General features: G+C 36.5%; 1 protein-coding gene and 1 long non-coding RNA gene across 2 annotated transcripts in view; both read right to left on the reverse strand.

Annotated features, from left to right (window-relative positions):
• The window catches only part of LOC112947345 (LIM zinc-binding domain-containing Nebulette), a 231,760-nt gene that overhangs the window by 106,122 nt on the left and 104,138 nt on the right, over window positions 1-21,500 (reverse strand). The window contains exon 4 of the mRNA XM_026039409.1: window positions 15,794-15,901. Coding sequence (XP_025895194.1) covers window positions 15,794-15,901 — 108 coding nt within the window. The remainder of the gene's footprint in view (window positions 1-15,793; window positions 15,902-21,500) is intronic.
• On the reverse strand, window positions 10,244-13,649 carry LOC112947347. The gene is made up of 3 exons (XR_003249393.1): window positions 13,271-13,649; window positions 13,113-13,185; window positions 10,244-10,359 (listed from the first exon to the last, which is right to left on the reverse strand). It is a non-coding gene; the product is annotated as an uncharacterized LOC112947347 (long non-coding RNA).

Genomic DNA, 21,500 nt, shown 5'->3' on the forward strand with positions numbered 1-21,500 from the left:
GAGAACTACCATTAAAGCAAAAGGAAAACTAGTTTTAAAATAATTAAGTTAAGAGGGGAGCACACTAACTAAATTAAAGCAAAAACTGTTTTATCTATTTGGCATCAAGGTTAACTGTTGGAAAGAAAGATTAAATAGCTCTTAGCACAGTGCTATTATTAAACCATCCAAAAGGCATGCTTGGAAATTTCTTTTAACACACAGCAAAGCATTGTTTTATTCACCTACAGAGCTCAGGCTTCACTGTTTGCATTCAACAAGCTATTATCTACAGGAGACCATAAATTTTCAAGGTCATTTGGAGCAGTGACTCTAACATAAATAAACTTTGCTTAGCAATTAAAAAYGGGTCTGCTCATTGCCAAGTGTGATTTCTCTAACTGCATTTGATTAAAATGAGCCATGCTTTCCATCATCAGGTTTGATATTACTTTGGTATCATACAAATGCAGCAGTCCTTATGTATCAACACAAGAAAACTTCTAGAAAAAAATCTGAAAAACATTAACAATATTCTGTATTTCATTTAAGGATTGTTGTGCTAGGTTACACCTAAAGCATTAAGTGACAGCCGTCATACCTAAACTACTACTCGTTCACCAAGACAGGACCCTACCGTGACCGTTAAAAAGTAATGGTTTGTTAAATGAACAGAGCAAATGAAACATTAAGRTCCATTTTAAGAGAGTTCCAGTGCATGAAAAGATAAAGAAGACCAGAAGCATTGACAGGTGCAGCCTGGGACTCTGTGAAGGTCTTGCCCCAGAAGGACAGAGCTCTTACATAAATAAAGAGTGAACATGACCAGATTCAGATCGTTAGGATTTCCATCTCTTCACATAATATGGTCCATAAAATGAAAAAAGATTTTGACATCTCCCAGCCAGACAGTAATCAGGGAGCACTGAAGATGCCAGGAAGCTACATATCAAACTTAGAGCCTCCTCGGTTTAAATGAAGTAATGCAGCATGTAAAGTTACAGCTGCTGTTTCAAATTCAAGTGCCCTTGTCAAACATTTGTTCTGCTTATGATTGTGGGCCAGAGTAACTGCTTATCTACTAGGACTGAGTAGGATGCTCAGCACACTCTTCTCCTCTAAAACTAGTAAGATTGATATGATTTCCAAATATATAAAATTTAGTATTAAATCAAAATTAAGGCATCTCATGCAGATGCACTTTCCATTGGTATTTTCAATATTTACTGGTATTTCTAACATGTAGAATCCACTCCTAGACCACTGAAATCCTGCAATGTCTAATATTTACACCTGTCACTAACTTTTTTTTTTTAAATTAAATCTACTTCATCAGTCCACCTCACAGATCTGGAAAGGAGACAATGTTCTTGAATTACTTGAGGATTTTTAACACAGACAACTTTCAAAAAAGTCTTTAGCCTCACAAATATACTACTGGAAATAGTCAAGTTCAAAGAAAAATAGAACAAAGCAACAGACAGTCCACATATAGACTAATATAAACTATGACAATATAAGTTGACCATGTCCTAGATGTGATCTATCAGGACTCCAGTCAAGAGTTTTAACACAATTGAGCTGTGTTCAAACTTTGAGAGCATAAATCTGGGAAAGGTGGTGGCTCTGAAGACATTTAGGACTTTATGGGACAAAATGATAACCTAAATGCCTATGGAGACAGGCACATAAGTACAGTGCACATAGACTCTACAGCATTAGGCATTCCTAAACTCCATTTTAAACCTCATAATCTCCCAGAATTCACCTCTTACCCATAAATTGTCTTCAAAAGCCACAAGTTTAACATGAAAACAAAAACAAAGAATAAATTTTTAGCTTTTCTAGTAATCTGAAGAACCGTTTAAAAATAAAGTGTTAGTCCACCAAGAGCATTAAAAAAACAAAAAAGAACTACTGATTAATCTCTGTCAGCACATTACGGATTCCATAGTTATGAAGGTACAAAACCCACAGACCACAAACTRTCAGCTTTAGACCATCATATTTAAGAAATCCCTTTAAGATAAGCAGTTCTAAAAATTGAATCCTAAAAGAATCCTAAAAGAGGAGGAGTAGCAGGGGACGGCCAACAGCACAGGAGATGGGTTTCACAACTGACAACGCTTCATAAGGGATATTAGGAAAGAACATAATATTGTCTCGGAAACTAAGTTTGAGGTCTGGATTAATATGATGAGATTAAATATTATCTAATTCAAAACCACATTCTCCAGAGAATTTCTCATGCAAGAAGGAAACTTGATAGTTGGAAAGAACAGAAGAGCAATGTTTACATGACTGAGCCAGTCACAGAATGACTGTGGGTCACTAAATGGCCCTGAAGAAGAGCAAATACCATCCTAAAAAGAATCAAGTAAGGTATTCACAAAACTTCACTCAGCATCGTGTGTAAAACTCTGGTCCTCTGCGTTCAAAAGAGCTGAGCATCCATAAGAAGAGACTGAGAAGAGACTTTGGGAACAGACTTTTGCAAGGGCAGATGAAGACTGCTTCCTTGTTCAGCATCATAAAACAAAGTCCAAGAATGGTGTTACTCCTTAAATATCTCAGCGCGTTAGATGCGCCACATAAGCTAAAAGACAGTGTTGACACATGAACAAATAGGCACAGTCCTGCCATGAAGAAATTTATTGTGGAAATGAAGTTTTTAATCTCCCAGAAGTGAATTCATGAAACAGTCTTCAAAAAGTAGTAGTTGAAGTCCTGATCAGATTAATATAGAGCTTGATAAGTTTGTTAAGAAGTTTATATAACATGTTGTCCACGGAAGAGAGGACTAGATCTGATGACTCAGGACATCCACCCTTGTACTACTTCCTATGTTGCTGAGTTACCTCTAACAAAACATACACAACAACCAGCATTCATACCACTCAGCTCTGTTATCATTTTCATTATAATCTTAAACAGCCTTTAGAAAAGTCCTCAGCATCACTATTTCCATTGTAGAGAAAAGGAAACAGCATGGTGGTGTAGTTTCCCAAGGGTAACAAACCACCAGAAAAGTGAGGAGCATAAGTTAGCTTCCCACATTCTTGTATAGTGAGCTGCATTGCACTGCACTAGTCCATGTATTAAATCCTGTCTAAAAGAAACTCTCTGACAAAGAACATCTAAGGTCACACCTGGCTAAACCTTGAAGGCCAAAATTCACTGCTTTCAAGATTAGGCTCAAAAAATATATGACAAGATTTCTATGAGGCAGTGCTGATAACAGCTGGGGCCCTGACTCTGTAACCCCTCCAATGCTGTGTTCCCAACTGAAGTGAGACAAAGTGCTCATTAAACAGGAAATGTTTCCCAAAATCCCTCTCTTCTACCAAGCCAGTCCTTAAAATCTGATAAGAAAGAGAAGTGAGCAAACGGACCAGTTCCTGTGCTGTACATATTTCAGAACAGAAACCAAACACTGAGCAGGACATGCAGGTGAATGAATGCCAGACCCACAGGATGCACTTTAACAGCAAACTTTATTAATTTAGCAGAGATGGACTGCATGTACTCAGGTCTCACCCCTCTCATTTCATTCAGTATCACTGTCAGAAAAGGTCATGTGGCAAAATATAAACAAATTACTAACATGGAGCAGATTTCCTTGAATTGCCTGAGTTCCTCCATTGCTCTGGACCATAGGATTACTCTTACCTACAGACACAAGCCTACCAGCCTAATCTATGTCTCACTTATACCTCAGAGACACATTGTCCTCCAAAGTCTCATTCACACCTCTTATATATTTTAAAATACTCCTCCCGAAGTAGCAGCAATTAGGATTACCACGCTTTAAGCCCCCTGTATCACATGTACACATATACACAAACAGAGGCACTGACAACTATTTTCTTCTGATCTAGACCTAAAGGTCATAGCAAAGTCAGTTCCATATTTGATAGGTAAGTATGTCACCCCCTAAAAGCTCAGGCYCACCACATGGAATGTGATTATGTGATCACCAATCCACTTACTCCCAAAGTTAYTTTAGTTATCTACTGTTAACATTTTGAGGCTCTATTAATTGTAGCCCAGTTCACTGGTTATACACCAAGCTTCCCTGTCAGGGGTCTCTGACAAAGCTAATTTTGCATGTGGCCAGAGCCACCTAATCAATCCATGTCTTTCTAAATCCTAATGGAGCACCTGCACATCCAGACATGAATCTTTTTCCTGACATTCTCTACAAACATAAATTACAAGTTTAGTGCACAGTCCAGACAAGTCTCAATGACCCCTTGACAGGGCAAACAGAGGTCATGCAACAATCTGATTTTCAGCATCCAGGACTTCCACCCATCTACCTTCTGAGTTTTAAAGCCTTTAGCTGCAGTTGATAYCACTCTCCAGTCCCACAGGAATGCATTTTTAAAGTGATAACTAGTTCCTAAGTATATTCAGCTTTGCTTCCATTAGCAAGCATTGGAGTACAGCAGGAGCAGCTATACAGAATGAAAAGGTGTTGAGGACATAAAAGTCCATATTTTACAGTGCAGGGAGTAGATCTGGACTTGTACTAGTCTGGTCCAATGAACAGGATATACTTTAGTGGATGAAGCACATCATTTAGCTTCATTTTATCTGGAATTAATCCACTTTGTATGCCTGGACAGCCAATTGCCATGTCCATGAGAAAACAGTGGTGCTACCTGTCCCCTTTTAAAGGCTTTGCATGCCTCAATTTATCCAGCAGACTCCATCCTCCCTTAGCCTTGTTATGGTTTGGCTAGTTACTGAATATCTTAATGACAATTTTTTACTTCTATAAACCATTAAAATCCACATAGGTACTGTCATATCCCAGTCTCCCTTGCATTTCAGCCATCTCTTCAAAAGCTTGCCATTTAAACCTCAGGAAGATTTTCTAGTCTGTAATAGAAAGGCTACAAAGGCAATCAGATGTCATGAAAGATGCCATCTGAATGGGAGAGGAAACAGGGCCAGATGCACAATTATCTTTTTTAACTCTGACATTCTCTACATACTTAAATTACAAGTTTCTCTTRTAAATTTACTGTAAATTTCACCCAGCCATGAACAAACAAGGAAGCAATAGATTGGCCACTGTTTGATAAGACTGAGCCATAGCTATGGCTAGAAATTGGATGAGGTTTTAAGCTAAGAAGGTTCGGTCTCATCAATGACACCACCAGGCCACTGACTCCACTCAATGATGCATATCTATGCTCAACAGACATTCAGTGGAGATCTATGAAACAGTCCTCTCCTTGCCAGGCTCCTTCCAGCTTCCTGAAGTCAATGCTCCAGAGCCTTCCAGACCCTACTCTTGCATTTGGGCAACATGATTAACACTTCCTGACAGATTCAACCAACTTGTTCAATTGTCCTTTGAATGTACTTTATAAATTTGGACTCACTGTACTAATGAGTACTAAATTTTAATTATGTCATATGAAAAAATGTCATAAGAAAAAACTGTTTTCCTTTTAAACATGGTGTCTGACAATTATACTCAATGCTCTTGAGAAACAAAGAAGAAACCAAGAAACAGTGAATAATCTCCTTCAATATTCTCTCTTCCATGCCACCTGTAGTTTTGTACACTTACTCCACTCAGTTATTTCTTTCAAATTTAAATTCTCTTTATGTCTTCTCAGTATCTGTTCTACCCCTTTTGCAGATAGGCTGGAATTCYACCAATCCCTCAGTGCTGTAACAGCCTGATATAACTTTTTGCTATTACCTTTAGCTTTGATTATTCTAATAATCAAAGTAAAAGTATGCTGGCACAGGTCAGAAAAGGACCTTGCAAATGTGGCAGACATACTTGTGAAACTAAATCATTATTTGAACAATACAAAGATCAGAGAGGGTTAGAAAGCAATATCTGTGTCGCTCTAATCTGCTGCCCGGAAAAGTAAACTCTTATCTTCCAAAATCTTTGTTGACACAAGCAGAAATATCACACAAAAACTTTTGCTATTTCCTGCCCTCTGTTAAGACACTTAAAAAATTAAACCATTTGATTTAATACAGTGCGGGCATTGTCACAACTAATGTAGCCACTGACAGACTAAGGAAATCACAGACACATGTGTTAACATGCAAAAAAAAGACTGAGTGCCACAAAGGACCACATACTCCTGCTGTCAAGGTCAATGAAGTCTGTGAGCATTATAGGGGTGAAACATTCAAATCTCCAGGGATCAAGATTAAAGATGATATTAGCTTTAGAAGAAGGAGAGCATCTTGTTCTTCAGCAGGAGGTCTACTGCCTAAGATGCTGCCCTGGCAACTGATGCGCTGTATGAAAATATCAGATAAGACAGAAGTAAAAGCTGAAATGATGAGTGGGTAGTGGACAATGAAGGAACACAAGGAAATCAGAAAYTATCTTTTTCTTGCAAGCGCTTAACTACTCAAAAATCTTTGAAGTTCCTAACTCCTGCTTCTCAACTTTCTGGCTAATTGATTTTTGTTCTTCCTAAAACCATCACTTTAATTAGCTCCCAAGTTGAGCTACTATGTAAAGAGTTTGCATTTTCTTTTTACTATATGCGAAGACCACTCACTTCAAAAATATGTATTCATTAAAAATAATGAGTGATTTTGATATTACTTAAATATATTCAAATGGCATAAGTTTAAAAAGTGTCTTTTATTTTTATCAAGATTTAATTGCTTAGAATCGTGACATTAAAAGCCATACACTTAAATATCAGAAACATTCCAAGTTGATTAAGTTTTCAGAACTACAGAAGAACATTTGTGCAAGCACTGGCATATACTAGGTCAAATCCTTTAGTTAAATGACAGATTGGTGTTTACAGTGGTTGCCACAAAATACTTACAAGATATGTTCTTCTTGACAAGATAAGGTAAGCAGCATGGATTAAAAATTAAATACACAAAACATTATGTTATTTATTCAAAGATTATATAGCAGTTTCTTCAATGGCTGAATGTCTCTCATATAAACCTTGCCTTGCAATTGAGGTAAATGCTGTATCACAATCAGGAGATGGAATAAATCACAAGAAAAAGCTCTTTTTCTTTTGTGTCTTCTAAATAGATTTTTTTTTAATTTTATCTGAAAAAATGATTTTTTTTTCTTGTTGTTCTGACCACTTCTTGTTCTGACCACAGGGAAACAGACCACTCTCTGCTGAATTAAAGTGTCTCTCATGCAAAGAATCTCATCAATCCAAATATAGATTTAACAGAATCAGCTTAAGATTTACTAGTGCCATTGACAAATGAATATGATGTCTTTGATTGTAGAGTTTGTAGAGATTGTAGAGAGAATGACACTGTTCTAATGTAACACAAATAAACATCTCAATTATTTCTCTAATGTGCTTAGTACATTGTTTTTAAGGAGAAACATGGATAGGACATGTCTATCAAAATATTTAGGTTATTACTTGATTCAATTCCACTTAAAGTTCACAGTTTTGCAAGCAATTTATAATTAGCATTCATTTCTCATGCATGAGTTGACCCACTTACACAATACAGTAAAGCCATGCCTTTGGGGATTGTTCTGGATGGCTTATTTTGCATCCACCACACGATTTCAAATCATTTTATATCGTCAATACAGGCAACAAGGTTACCGTCATCCTGTCAAAATTATTTATTTAAATTAGAAGCAGAAAAACTATACTATTCCCTGTGCAACTGCACTGAAAACTTTTTGTAACTCTGAAATATATTTTAACATCATGAAAAACTCTGTAAGTTTCATAAGCTTCTCATTTTACAACAAAACAGTGATCCAGGGGAAAAAAAAGCAATTTTTACAGTAATTTCATCTATAAACCTATAAAAAACTTCCAAAATCCTAGAAAAATCTTATACATGTAAAGATGCACCTAAAAGCATCTTATGATTGATAAAATGGAGAGAAAAGAAGTTTTCTAACCTTGCCTATAGAATAAAGCCAGATGGAATACACCAGTTTAAGAAGCTTACTTCAGCTACTAGAGATTCATTTAACCTAAAATATTTCTTCTTACATCTTTGAAGAGTTTCAGTTTCAGATATGCAAGGAGTCTTTTGAGGCCACTTCATTGGGAAGCTGCTGAAAGGGAGACTTTCACAGTCATAAATTGTCCCGAGGTCATCTGTCAATTCCCAGGCTGCCATTCAAACCCAAATAGACTCATGTCTGATAGAAAAACACTTCCATTTCAGCCAATTTGCTGATGTGGATTTTCTCTAACAAATTTGCAGCTTATCAGAAGTTCAATATAAGTTGGGGTTTAGTGTTCCCGCAGACTTTTTCTCACCTGAGCGCCTGAATGTGTATGCACATTATAAATATCTATTTTTAATGCTAATAGTTTTTTTTTTTCAAAAGTAGTTGCCTCCCTTAGGCAGTTTTTTCCTCAATTTTTCAATGAAAATGTTTTTCGGCTCTTTCAGCTGACAAATTGTGCATCTTTCTGTCTATTTCTATAAAAGAAATGGTCTTATAACAGTGTCACTGAGACTGTCTAGCACTTTCTGTCTTCTGGAGGATGGAATCGACTTTCAGCAGGTAAGGAATGTCACCACGTAAGGGTTTTATTTATTTATCTATYTATTTATTTATTTATTTATTTTCTGCCCTCATGGAATATTACTTAACGTGGCTGAGTTTGCTGCTGTTGCCTGCTCAGGAGAATTCTTCCAGTAGTTAAAGTCAACTAAATTATTCACTCCCATCAGTACTGACATATTACTACATAATGATTGTAATGAGTATCTGACATTTCAAGGACTATCCTTCAATTCAGCCTTTCAGGGTTTAAAAATTTCTGTTTCTTCCCAGCTATTGAGACCTACTTGCAACACAAATCACAGGGCTAAGGAAAGGAGACYGAGAGAGGAAATATTTCTCAGATCTGAACACATAGAATGAGGAACAGAAGACTATGTAAAGGGCTCATGGAGGTAACTGCAGTAATAGCATAAAAAGGCAAAGAAAATGGAACAAATGTGGGAAACCATGGATGAGAGCAGAAGAAAGCAGAACAGAAAAATGAGAGAGGTAGGCAAAAGCACAATGAGTAGCATACCATCGTATAATTCAAGACTTTTTGAACACATAAGTAAACAATTCATTCACTTGGGCAAATTTATCACTGTTTTTCTAACTTACTACATACTACTTCCACAATAGTACATTAACAGGKTTTTTTTTTTAAGTGGAATACACATTGAGATTTGAAATGCTTTCACACAGATTTCTATCTTCTCACTCACCAAAAGTGCTATCTAAAGCATTATTTACGTTTCCTTAGACTCCTCATTCCTCAACCATGTGTTCAGCCATTTTATAAATTTCTGAAAAGTGTACAATACTATAAAGCTGTATCTGCTTGCAAAAATTACACATGGCCACTGCAAATGAATAGGATATTTTTGCTAAGTCATTTCTGAAGCATCTACTGGGACTCTGCACTCAAAAGTATCATTATTTCTGCTTACTCACTATGAAAAGTGTAATGGATATCCCTTTAAGTTCAACACAGAAGTATTAGAGGACTAGATGATACGGGCTTCTCAGAATCTGCATTTGTAATTATTTATGAGAAGTAAGACTAGAAACAAAAACTGGAAATGCAGCTAGGGAAATGCAACTAGGTTGGAAATGACTCTGTGTGTATTTATTCATCGCACAGTTGGACCCCCACCATGTTACAGAAATCCATCTGTATTAACAGGGGAAATGACATATCCAACCTCCTAGCTTTCAACCATAAAAAATGCTATTGAATTCAACTGACAGATACTTCATTGCATGAGTTATATGTGGCATATCTGAAATGCAGTCCTGTGGGATTAAGCCTGCCGAATACCAAATAATGAAGAGATCTTGGAGCTGCAATTCATGTTACACTGCTAGAGGAACCAACGGAAGCAGAAGGCAGTCAGTGCAGAGAGCCTGCGACATCTGCTCCACGCATGCAGCAGCTCTTAAACTAGACAGCAAGTGCTATTCTTTTTATGAAAATAGACACAGTTGTCATTTATCATTAAATGCATATCTTTCAAATGACTCAGCCACAAAAATCATGTTTAGGAATATAAAGACATTCAGATAAAGTGTGAATCACTTCAGAAGCAGTGAAAAATCCCAATGTTGCCTTCAATAATATAAGCTCTTTTTTGTACACAATTTTACATGCCTACCCAGTCTCTCCGTTGATGTGCAATGGTTGGCTTTGTGAAATGCAGACATTCATGTTGCTGTCAGTTTTTCTTGTTCCCTTTCATGCTATTCTTCTTTGCTTGAATTCAATGGGGAGGTGGGAAGTCCCTTAGAAACGAGTATCTGCAGGCTTTACACTGTGAATCCTACAAACGGAGCTCCAGGCCTTTTTGTTAACATCTTCTCCTGCCAATTTTCTCTACAATCTGTTTTGGCAATTTGAGAGAGCAGTTTATGTTGGAGCAAATAAACAGGTTGAACAAATGTGCCAATACTTTCCAAACAGGGGCTAGAGGAACCATGGGTCTAATTTCAGATACGTAGATGTGCATAAGTACAGTATCGATATGTTCTTTTTCCCCTCCTTTAGTTGCTACATAAAGATGTTTGAATCATATCTGATGCAGTACTCATTATTTTCCATAAAACAGGTGTTTAGCTCTTTCACATCAAGGGGAAAATCCTTCTCTTGAAGCTACATAAATTTTACTCAAGACAGCATGTAACTGGAGGCAGAATGCGACCTTTGCTACTTAAAAAAAAAAAAAAGTAACATTTTTTATAAAATGAAAGACAATAAATATTTCTTATTCAAATCCACATACTCTGCTTCAGAGAACATATGCTAAAAGATTTTAATTTCAAGAAAAACTTGTATAAACCAAAAAATATTTCTAAAGAAATTTAAAATTTACCTAAGTATTCAATTAATGTCTATAAAGTAATTTTCATATAGATAAACAAAAAAGTCTGCTAATTTATCTCTTGGAACATTAGAGTGATTAAAGAAAAAATAGTTGGCACAATTTGCAACTTTTCTACTACTAGCAGGATCTCAGGCTCTCTAACTTGGCATCTGAAATCAGTACAAAATTCAATTCCCTGCATAAGGCCCCCCAACAAGGTGAGTCAAAGCATTTATCTCCACTGTCTAGGGACTCTTGTTCCTAATTTAAGATCTTGACCAAAATGGGATACTTCAGGAATGTGCAAAATTCATACAAATTTCATCATTTCATCTTTTTTTTTTTTCCTGATTTTGTTTTATTACCTTAACATAGAGTTTCCATTTCCTGTACACTGGAAACCTGCCTGGGGAGGAAGTGAGGGGGAGAAAGAGGAGAGGGGAAGGGAAGGGAAGGGAAGGGAAGGGAAGGGAAGGGAAGGGAAGGGAAGGGAAGGGAAGGGAAGGGAAGGGAAGGGAAGGGAAGGGAGGAACATAGAAGTGAAGTTAGGGCCTTTGTTTTGCTAGCTCTCATAGGGAAGAGGAGCATGGATGTGTGCTGCTTCTTGCTCCCACATGACTTAAGTTCATATAATATATAGGATGANAAGGGAAGGGAAGGGAAGGGAAGGGAAGGGAAGGGAAGGGAAGGGAAGGGAAGGGAAGGGAAGGGAAGGGAAGGGAAGGGAGCCACATGTAAGTGAACTTAGTGCCTTTGTTTTGCTAGCTCTCATAGGGAAGAGGAGCATGGATGTGTGCTGCTTCTTGCTCCCACATGACTTAAGTTCATATAATATATAGGATGAATGCAGAAGTGAGAAATGCTTACACATCGGGAGAAATGCTTACAAGTGGAAGGAGGCCTAATGTTATGCAAGCTCCCAGGTAGCTCCTTCTAGTCTACAACCAAGMCAACTAGCCAACACAAGCCCTTATCTTAACAAAACCTTTTCATTCTAWCAACTTGTACAAGCACTTTTTTGTTGTACAGTTGACAGACAGCTGCTAGGAACAGATTTAAGAAAGAGCAACTTATTTCACATAGGATAGGAACACATTTCAAACCATATCTCTAGATACAAAAGTGTAATGTCAGGAAATTGCACTTCTTTGCTGCAAGATGTTGCAAGCGTCCATCTATCCCAAAGGAAGTAGTATTGAATTGAGATTCTACTTCTTCATTAAGCCATGCGTCATAACAGATCAATATATAGATTTTCACCATCATCTTTAATTACTCWGTTCATTTTGCAACCTTATATTTATTGTTGTAAGAACAATTTACAGTTAAAGTTATTGGTTAAAAATCACCAAAAATCTCTTTTTTTTTTAAGTTTCAAAATATTTGCTTTCATACTTTCGTACTCTAACATTTTGAAAGATTTTCTAAAAATACTAACACATTTCTCTGCATGAATAGTATAACTTTATTTCTGTATGAACCACACATTTGCTGTAAAAAGCAGTGACATCTGCAGTAGAACTTACGGTATTTTTATATTTGAAATAACTAAAAAGATCCTTACATTCTGAATCATATATACCAAAGTTTAAAATATATAGACAATTTGAAACACTCCTTGAACCATGGAAAGGGTGCTCAAAATACTGCAAACCTGACTTGAAAAGAAGCTAGTTAGTTAATGCAGCTCTCCCTGTATTAATCTAGGCCAGCCAACTACTATGCCTGGTTTATGTCTTTCAAATTAACTGAATGTTAAGAAGTTGTAATGGCTGTAGCTGGAGTAGCTGATCCTAAAAATCCCAGAAAGGCCCTGTGATTCCTTCCAACCACTATTTGGTATTGCCTTAGAATTAGACTCCTACGGCGAAAAAAGAATGAGATGCGATGGGGTAAATTTCATTCTCTTCTAAGGAACTTCATTCTGGGCCCTGATACATCCATCATTTCACAAAACAAATTCCATTGCTCCAAACCAAGTCTTCACAGGCAATTTTGCTGGTGGCAAAACAGCAGATGAAATCCGACCATCCCTCTTTCAACTCTCTCTCTCCTCATGTCCTCCACTACCTATTTTCCTTGTAAGTTCTGCATTACTGATAGCATAAAAGTTTAATTAATGAGAAAGCGTCAGAGCGTTACAAAATTCATGTATGCTGTAGAACAAGCATCTTTGTAGGAAGATAAAAGATGGTACTTGCTAAAGATCCCTAATAGATAGGATCTATGTCTATTTACAGCAAAAATAGCAACAAGCATAACTATTCACTTACCTTTCTGTTACAATTTTTTTTCAAATAGGTCTTTGAGAAGTTTCTGATACATCAAGGTGAAATCAAASCAAAACTGAAAATTAAATATATATGTTAGTGCTTTTCTATTTTACTATATATGAAAAGCAAAACCAATTGAAAATCATAAAACTGCTTACCTTTCAATGTCTCGATACCTTATTTAGATCCTTAGTCCATTATGTATACTGTTCATCTGCTAAATACAGAAACTACTCTGTGTGAAATGCATTTTATCATGAAGGAGTTTTCTAATTAGATTCAATTTGTTGCCTATGCAGAATTATCTTTCTATGATGTACTACAGTAAATCAAACTATTATTTTAGGGTAAGCATTGCTGAAATGCACCTTCCTCTATCATGCAAAATTTAAAATTTCATTTTATCATGCAAAATTAATTTTTTTAATAGAGCTCATGACTCAAAATCTGTGTCAGCTACATACCTCAAGAAAATAAAATATTTAATATTAGGATTAGATAATTAGGGATGAAGACACAGGACCAACCACAGAAGAAAAAAAAAAAAAAAAAAGGAAAAAAAGGAAATATTATTCACATCCAAAGAAAAAAATCTTGATCTGAAAAGGCAGATAAATATTTGCTGATTCAGGAGCCACACAGTATCATAAATGACACCATCTTCTCTTGTGCTAGAAGAGAAACCCCTTGGTCTCACTCAGAATTGCAGCTTGGAAGAAAACATTCTTCCCGCCTYACAAAACCTGTGGAATTTGCTTTTATTTTCCCCATGGAAAAAAAAAAAAGTCAAACCCAACATGTTCTGAGCAAGAGAGCGAGAAAGAGTATGGAAGCAACTGCGTCCCACTGTTCAGTACTCCATTGCTGAGGTCTTGGGCTCAGCAGATCCAGATTCAGTGTTGAGGTTTGCCAGTTCCCAAATACCCCAGCCATAGGAACAAGGTTCTGAGCCTCTCCTCGCCAAGTGGCTCTCTACAAATCATTATGTATTCATTAGAGCACTGCTCATTCATCTCCCTGGTGTGCTCCAGAATAACACTGCACAACGAAATTGCTCCTGCTCTAAGAAGCTATGTAGGTCACGGGAGGACCCAATTTAAGCCCCTGCTCTGAATAGAAATGTATCTGGCTAAAACCAGGGACTTCCTGAAGTTACTCAGATCTCAAATGAAAGACTTAATGGCTTTTTGCCACTCTGAACGACACATCTGTCTTTCTCTCAAACTAGAATTTTAGTTAGTATCAAGGTATGAGYTATATAAACTTATATATAAAWATATATATATACACACATATATACATATCTATTATACTTATTTATCTTGTATTGTATATATGTATATATGCATTTATTTATATATATATTCATAAAATAACATTTTTATATTTATAAAAATACAGATATATATGTGTGATTTTTATATTATATGTATAACATATGCATATCACACCTGTATAAAAATACATATCCATGTGTGTGCATAATCTATTTATCTATATATAGAGATATAGATATACTACAGATATAAATGAGAAACATATTAAGATCTTGTCTTACTTACCCACAGGGTCATTTGAATTGCTCTGGCCCAGGGCTCCAGACGATGACCCCTTTATTTTTTCACCCCAAACACCAGCCCTAGATGCCAAGATCCTGGATGCCAAGATCTTAACCAATGAAGGTTTCAGCAAGAATGTTATACATTGCCATTACTATAATAAACTAGTATTTTTCAGTGACTTCTTTCTCAAAAACATACCAACTCAAAAAACATGCTTTTCTTCCAGGTAACTAGCTCAAGAATTTTCCTTCAATCATCCTTGCACCAGTCTGTCTAATGGCATGCAWCTCTCTTACCAATACACTGAACCATTAAAAAAAAAATTCTCAAAATAATCTATGGAGACAAGATCTAGCACCACTAGAAACAGCAGTATGAAAGCTAGGAAAAGYTAACGGCAGTAATTCTGTATTCCATCTAGCTCACAGGAGTTCATACCCATCATAAGGTGTATTACTTATTGCCCAATACTCCATCATGCATTCAGCTAAATACACTACATGGGAATAGAGTAAAAATAAGTAATTTCCCAATGAACAAATAAATCAGGCAAAATCCCATTATAAATATTCCACTCCTTCAAAAGCATTCACCATTCACGTTCTAAGCTATGAAGTTCATGATTAAGTTTTCTGTGCCATTCCTTTCTCCTCTTGCAGAATATTATCTTGCATGTATTTTCTTTTAAAAGACTTGATATCAAAGTTTGCTTATAGAAAATTCCATCTTGCAAGTTATGCTAATTTTGACAACACCTGCTTAAAAAAAAGTCAAAATTTAGAGCTTATATAATTTACAGTTTGTATATAAATAAAAAGTTATGAAACTATTCATATTTGCTAGCAGATCTACTAAAAAAGTGAAAAATTCCAAATCATTTTAGTATATAAACACTATGAGTATAATTAATGAAAGCTGGAGAGGTGAACACACATTGCCAATGTGCTGTACAAGTGCTTGGCGTAAAGTTACACACACTCCAAAATCTGGCATACACCAACCAGTCACCCAAATCAGTTTCTTCACTCTCACAGACTTCAGCAGAAACAGCAGCAACCATGCCGTTTCCTAAGCACACTATCTCTCCATCCACAACCACTTTATGGGGCAGGCACATACATTACTGATTTGTTCCTGAGTCCTTTTCAGTCTTTGCAATTCTGGCGTATCCGTCACAATACTGAATCCTCTTCCTTTGCTTTCTTCAAAGTCTCTCTTGTATTTTACCTAAAGAATAGAAAAWATAGAAGAATAGAGGGTTTTATTATTTTTTACCACATGCCCTTTTTACAGTACTTGTGAGGGGCTTTCAGCTCCAAAAGGAGCCTTCCTTTATTCACAGAACAGAGACAAGCTTTACCAGGCAAAATTCCATACTATCCATGCAATGTGCCTCGTGTTGTTCCAGAGTTGTGTAGAGAAGACCACTCCCCATAATCAYTTCATTCTCAGAGCAGTAACAACAGAGCTACAGATGCAGTAACTAGCAAGCATTTATTTTCACAAGAAATATAGTTTTCATTAAATCTGTGGTCCTCTAATGCACAGTTTCACATTCCAGCCTCTCTTTGAAATGAGTCTACCATTCTCTTCTCAAGTGGAAACATAAATTATACCTTAAGAAAAAAAAAATCATGTAAAAAATACCTAGAAGTTTGCAAAATCGTACATCCAGAGCTTTGGAAATTGTTACATGTACAAGCTTAATTTGTCCTTCTTGCTTATATTTATTGGGATTGTCTTTAATCCGATAATAATATATATCATCCTTAAATAGCCCCCATACTTTATTCTGTACATAGGAAAGASAGTTTCCAGATTAGACAATTCAAACCTTGCTGTCTATGTAGGAATCTAAGTTTCTTCAAGAGCTTGTCTATAGCTCTCATCGTTATCATTAATCTGCCTTTACAATGTGCCCTCTAAAGTAGAACTAGTATTATCTGCACTTCACACATGGTAGCCTGCAAACTGAGGCAAAGAAATCTTAAGGTCAGAAATACAGGAGTTTGAGGTTGTTCTGTCCGAAAGCCCTAAGACTTGAGTATGTTCAAAATACAGTTGGATTTAAGTTATTTCTGTGAGTATTCAGCATTTAACAAATCACTCCTGAGGATCATAATTTAAACACAGAGAATCAGGATGAAATCTGCMATTTCTTGTATAAGACATTGTTAAGCCATAAAGAAAATGATAACAGAGCTAGAGTTAAAACTGTGTCTCCATGTCTGGATTCATCTAACTTATCCATAAAAATTTCCTTTCACTTCCTGTGTCCCCTTCCATTTACTACACATCCAAATTTTGTAATATACCAGAGAGGTATTCTACAAAAAAAATATTACATAACAGACAAACAGAAAATGTCCAATTTACGCAATGAACTGTTAAGAGTTCCAGGTTAGCTTTGCAGGGCTACAAAAGAAAGTTTGTCCTGCCCATTCTAATTTTAGATGTATTCATACTCTTTTTGTAAACTTTAATATAGTTTTAGTATACATAATATTTTCATTAGACAAGATTCCAGTGCAACATTCYCAAGACAACAGTCAAGTTCACACATAACCTTGGAGCTTTAGGTCCAGCACACAGACATACTAATGAGGAACCTATAGAGGTTCCTGCACAGAACCTCTAAAGATAGCTGGAATTCACACATAAAAAACTAGATTTCATAAATACATTCTTTTCAAGCTATCCTTGCACTAACAAAACAGTGTATCCAGTCAAGATTTTGCAGGAAGAGTARACTGCTGGTGGACCACGGTGTGCCCTTCTGTTCGTCTTCTACGGATCTTCATCCCCACTGCACCTCCCTGTCACTCAGTCCATCATTATCAGTCATTGCTCCAGGCTTCTAAACTAATCTAGTCCATCTTGCAGGGACTTCTTGCTAAATCCCTTTACCAGGGTACTTCAAATACTTTTCTTAAATAAGCTTTCTCTGTTGCCTTTTCTCATTCAGCTACCAGATCGCTCTGGGTCTTCCCATTGACTCTCAAAGGCTTCCTTGAACATAATGTATGGACAGATTATTCCAGTCTGCTGCTAGAATGAAAGAGGCCTTTCTGAGCACATGCAAACTTTGATTTCTTGAAGTCATGTAAAACTTCACTAAACTGGGACAGATTTTTACTGCAAAGACTCATCCCTAACACAAGCAGTTCTCTCATTACACCAAGCTTCAGCTCCTCAGCCCAAAACACTAAAATAACACAGACGCTCCACAAAAATAAATAAATAAATAAATAAATAAATAAATCTCAAGAATTTTAAACAAGAGAATAAAAATCTATCCTAGTCCCAGTCCTGTAAACAGCTGAACATTTTGTATAAAAACTCAAATTTGACCAGGGCATACAGCTGACCTGGAAACGTTCAGCCTTACTTAAATTTTAGCAGAATTGTAAGCAACTAAAAACATCATCTTATAATGGGAAACATGCTTTATAATGGGAAACACACCCTGACCATACCTATTGTATGAAACAGCATTTCCTGTTATTAGTTCAAAATGTACCAGTCATTAACTCCAATGACCTTTATTCATTTTAYAAAGGAACAAAAGAAGAAGAGAGGGAGGGAACTCAGTAGTTTTAACTTCATGTTATTTTAATCTATCAGTTGCATAAAGGGGCTCCTATTCTCTATTAATAAATCACAAGAGTAAGAAGGTTAACTGTATCCTTCAGAACTACCACTCCACCATCATTCAAAAAAAATTTAATTAACAAATTTTATACAAATAAATATAATAAATTTAATAAAAAAAATAAACAAATAAATTTAATAAATATTTTTAAATTGTGAGGTTTTAATTAAAAATATAGATGTACCAAAATAGAATTGTTCTTATTCTAAAATCTAGGACTAAAGTACAAATCAATGGATTTAAATCAATTTTGATAAAGAACACTCTCTATACAAGTAAATATCACTGTAACGAATGATTTAAATAACTGAAACCCTTGAAATTTAGTTTTGCAGTGGAAATGTCTATACTCCCTAATAAAAGTATCATAAACCCAGTCATTTCCTAAAAAGTTGTTTTTTAGCAACTCAGCCCCACTATCCCAGTGAGTGGTTAGCAATGCCTCCCTCTTGGCTCCAAACCTCAGTGCAGTCTCACAAATGCAGAGCACCCTCAGTGGCAAGTGCCCTCAAAAACTGATCCTCTGAGAAACAACGTGTGGCATAAACATTAGCAATAAAGCACTAATAAATCATCTTCAATGAAAAAGTTTAAAGAGAAAATACTTGTCAAGGCATAATTCTGCAGTGAGGGAACTAAGTGATCTAACAGATCTTGAAGAAATCAAACTTCTCATATTCATGCCATCAGCAAGATACCTTCTTTGAGAGGCCCTGCTGACACAGGGCTGTGTGAAGCCATTCAAAGACAGAACTCCCATCTTCTCGCTCTGTACATAAAATCTCACGCTGGAGAAAATGCTGCTCAATTTCAGCGTTGCAGGTAWCCTTTGCCATTTGGCAGCAAAGTCATTGGCAAGAAGAGATTTTTTTTCCCATGGAAAAAAAAAAAAACATTAAAAATACAAATGAAGCATAAAAGATTGATTATTCTCTTGTCTCTTTTGGCATCTTGCCTTTGCCCAGAATCAWTTGCAAGAGCAGGAGCCCCAAGCAGCAAATCAGTTGCATGAGCGATGTAGGCGTCTGGAAACACCAAGTGCAGAGCTGGAACTCAACACAGGTACCATCAGTGAAGGACTGAATGATACACCCATCAGGAATGTTCTTCCTTTCAATTCTACCTCACAAACTTACTCAGTCACTACCAAGCACACATTTCATCTCCAGAAACACAGGCCATGCTGGTTTCCTGCACAGTCGTTCCTCCACTTTCCTGTATAGACCAGGTAGCCATGCCAATAATGTGCTGTAAAACTATGCCCTGGGTCTACCTTGATATCCTGCAATGCCACACAGCCTCTGGCATCATGTGATGACGGAAGGAACTAGTACATGGGTGTTACACCTTATTTGCCCTGAGAAAAACGTTCATAGATCTAAAGTCTTTACCACACCCTGAATATTTATGAGGTTATTTCAGTATGTTGTGCTTAAGGTTTGCCCAGAGCCATCTGCTCCTTCTGCGCCCGGCACACACAACTCCTTCCCAAAGGTCACCATCTGCTAACACGCTGGTTTGTGCGGACTGGCAAGAAATACTCTCCCACGGCATCTTGGCACAGATCTTTGTTTGGATCTGCTGTTTTCACAGACAGAGAGCTCCTGGCTTTGTTGATTTTACGTTGATTACCTTGTCCCACAGAAACTTACTGGCAAGACTGAGAAAAGAATTATTCGGTGTAAATTAGGTTTTTAGGTACATGATTAGAAAAATGTTTAGAGGTAAATCAAATGTAAAGAACAATTCCAACTTGAAGTCAATGAGATATCCTTTTAGCTGGCTACTCTCTCTTATCCAGGATCCTGAAGACTATCCTACCCAGCAAAATTACGTTTCARTGTTCACAGCATTGGCCAGCTTCTAATATTACATGGAGTAATAAATCCTACTTTTCTCTTGCTAGTATTAGAGGTACTTTTAAGTTTCATTTAAAAGCCAATAGCAGTCAATAACCTATCTGTCCAAGTGGACAGGGCACACTACTTCTCATGGCAGGGAAACACAGTCCTCCCATCATTACTTGATGAGTACTATTACTACTACTGTTGTGCACTGTAAATCTTAACARCCTCCCAGAAAACATGCAAGTGGGCATGACTCAGAGTAATTGTCCTCAAGGTTTTTATGTGAACTGGAAACTATTGGTTGAATATTCCTTAGCTGAGGAAGTCAAGGAGCTCCGAACTCACAAAATGCCACCGATCATAACCCTGGAAACTAYAGAGTTAAGAGTTTCTCCTCTTAGTTTTACTAATCCAAGTCAGATAAAAGAATCTCTACTAAAAGCAATAAAAATTGTAGGGAGTAAAATAGCCACAACTGCAAACAGTACTCCATGTATGCCACTTACTAGTAGTATGGGGAAAGGGATCATTTAGAAAAATCTGAATCTATGARTGTTTTTACTGCATTTGACATAATCAAAGGTAAATTAAACAATGCAGGTTTGGAAGTATTTTGACAGCAGTATTTTGAAAAAGTTTCAAAAGTTTTTAAAAAGGTTTTAAAATGCATGCTGTCATATTCAAATGTTTTTCCTTTAAATACTGTAGAAAAGCCATTTTCACAAGCCATGGCTCTGAAGTATTCAACATAAAAGTTAAAATTTTCAGAGAAAGAACTAACTCAGGAGTGGCCACCCTTTCAGCACTACAAAAACAAAATTGCTACATTGCAACTATAAGTAAAATGTGCTATGAACATTAAGATATATTTTCTTTCCAGATATTATTCAAAAATCGGGTGAGTCCGTCTGTGTTATACTGCACTGTGTGCCTGAGCAAGTCTTGCTGACCATCTGCAAATCTCTTCACTAGGCTCCTCTTCACTGAGGAACATCAATTTTGCCAGGGAACAACTACTAACAAACCAGCACCTTGGAATCCATGACAGAAGAGCTAAAATGCTGGATGAGTGCAAATCAAAATATATAAATAGTAATTTTGCAGATAATGCCTCTACCATGTGGTCTCTTTATAGTTAGGATTGTGAGACTGGTTCACAGAAAAAGCACAGGCAAAAGAGTTCCAGACTCAGAGATGTGCAGGGACAGGAAATTGAAGGCAGAGATGAAAAAAATCACAATGAGAAAAATATTGAGTCCACAGTTTGGATATATCACAGCAGAATGGGAATAGTAGTTGCAATCCACATACAATTATAACTGAAGAG

The sequence above is a fragment of the Nothoprocta perdicaria genome, unplaced genomic scaffold, assembly GCF_003342845.1.
Source record: "Nothoprocta perdicaria isolate Ctin4 unplaced genomic scaffold, notPer1 scaffold_23, whole genome shotgun sequence".
NCBI classification, from domain to species: Eukaryota; Metazoa; Chordata; class Aves; order Tinamiformes; family Tinamidae; genus Nothoprocta; species Nothoprocta perdicaria.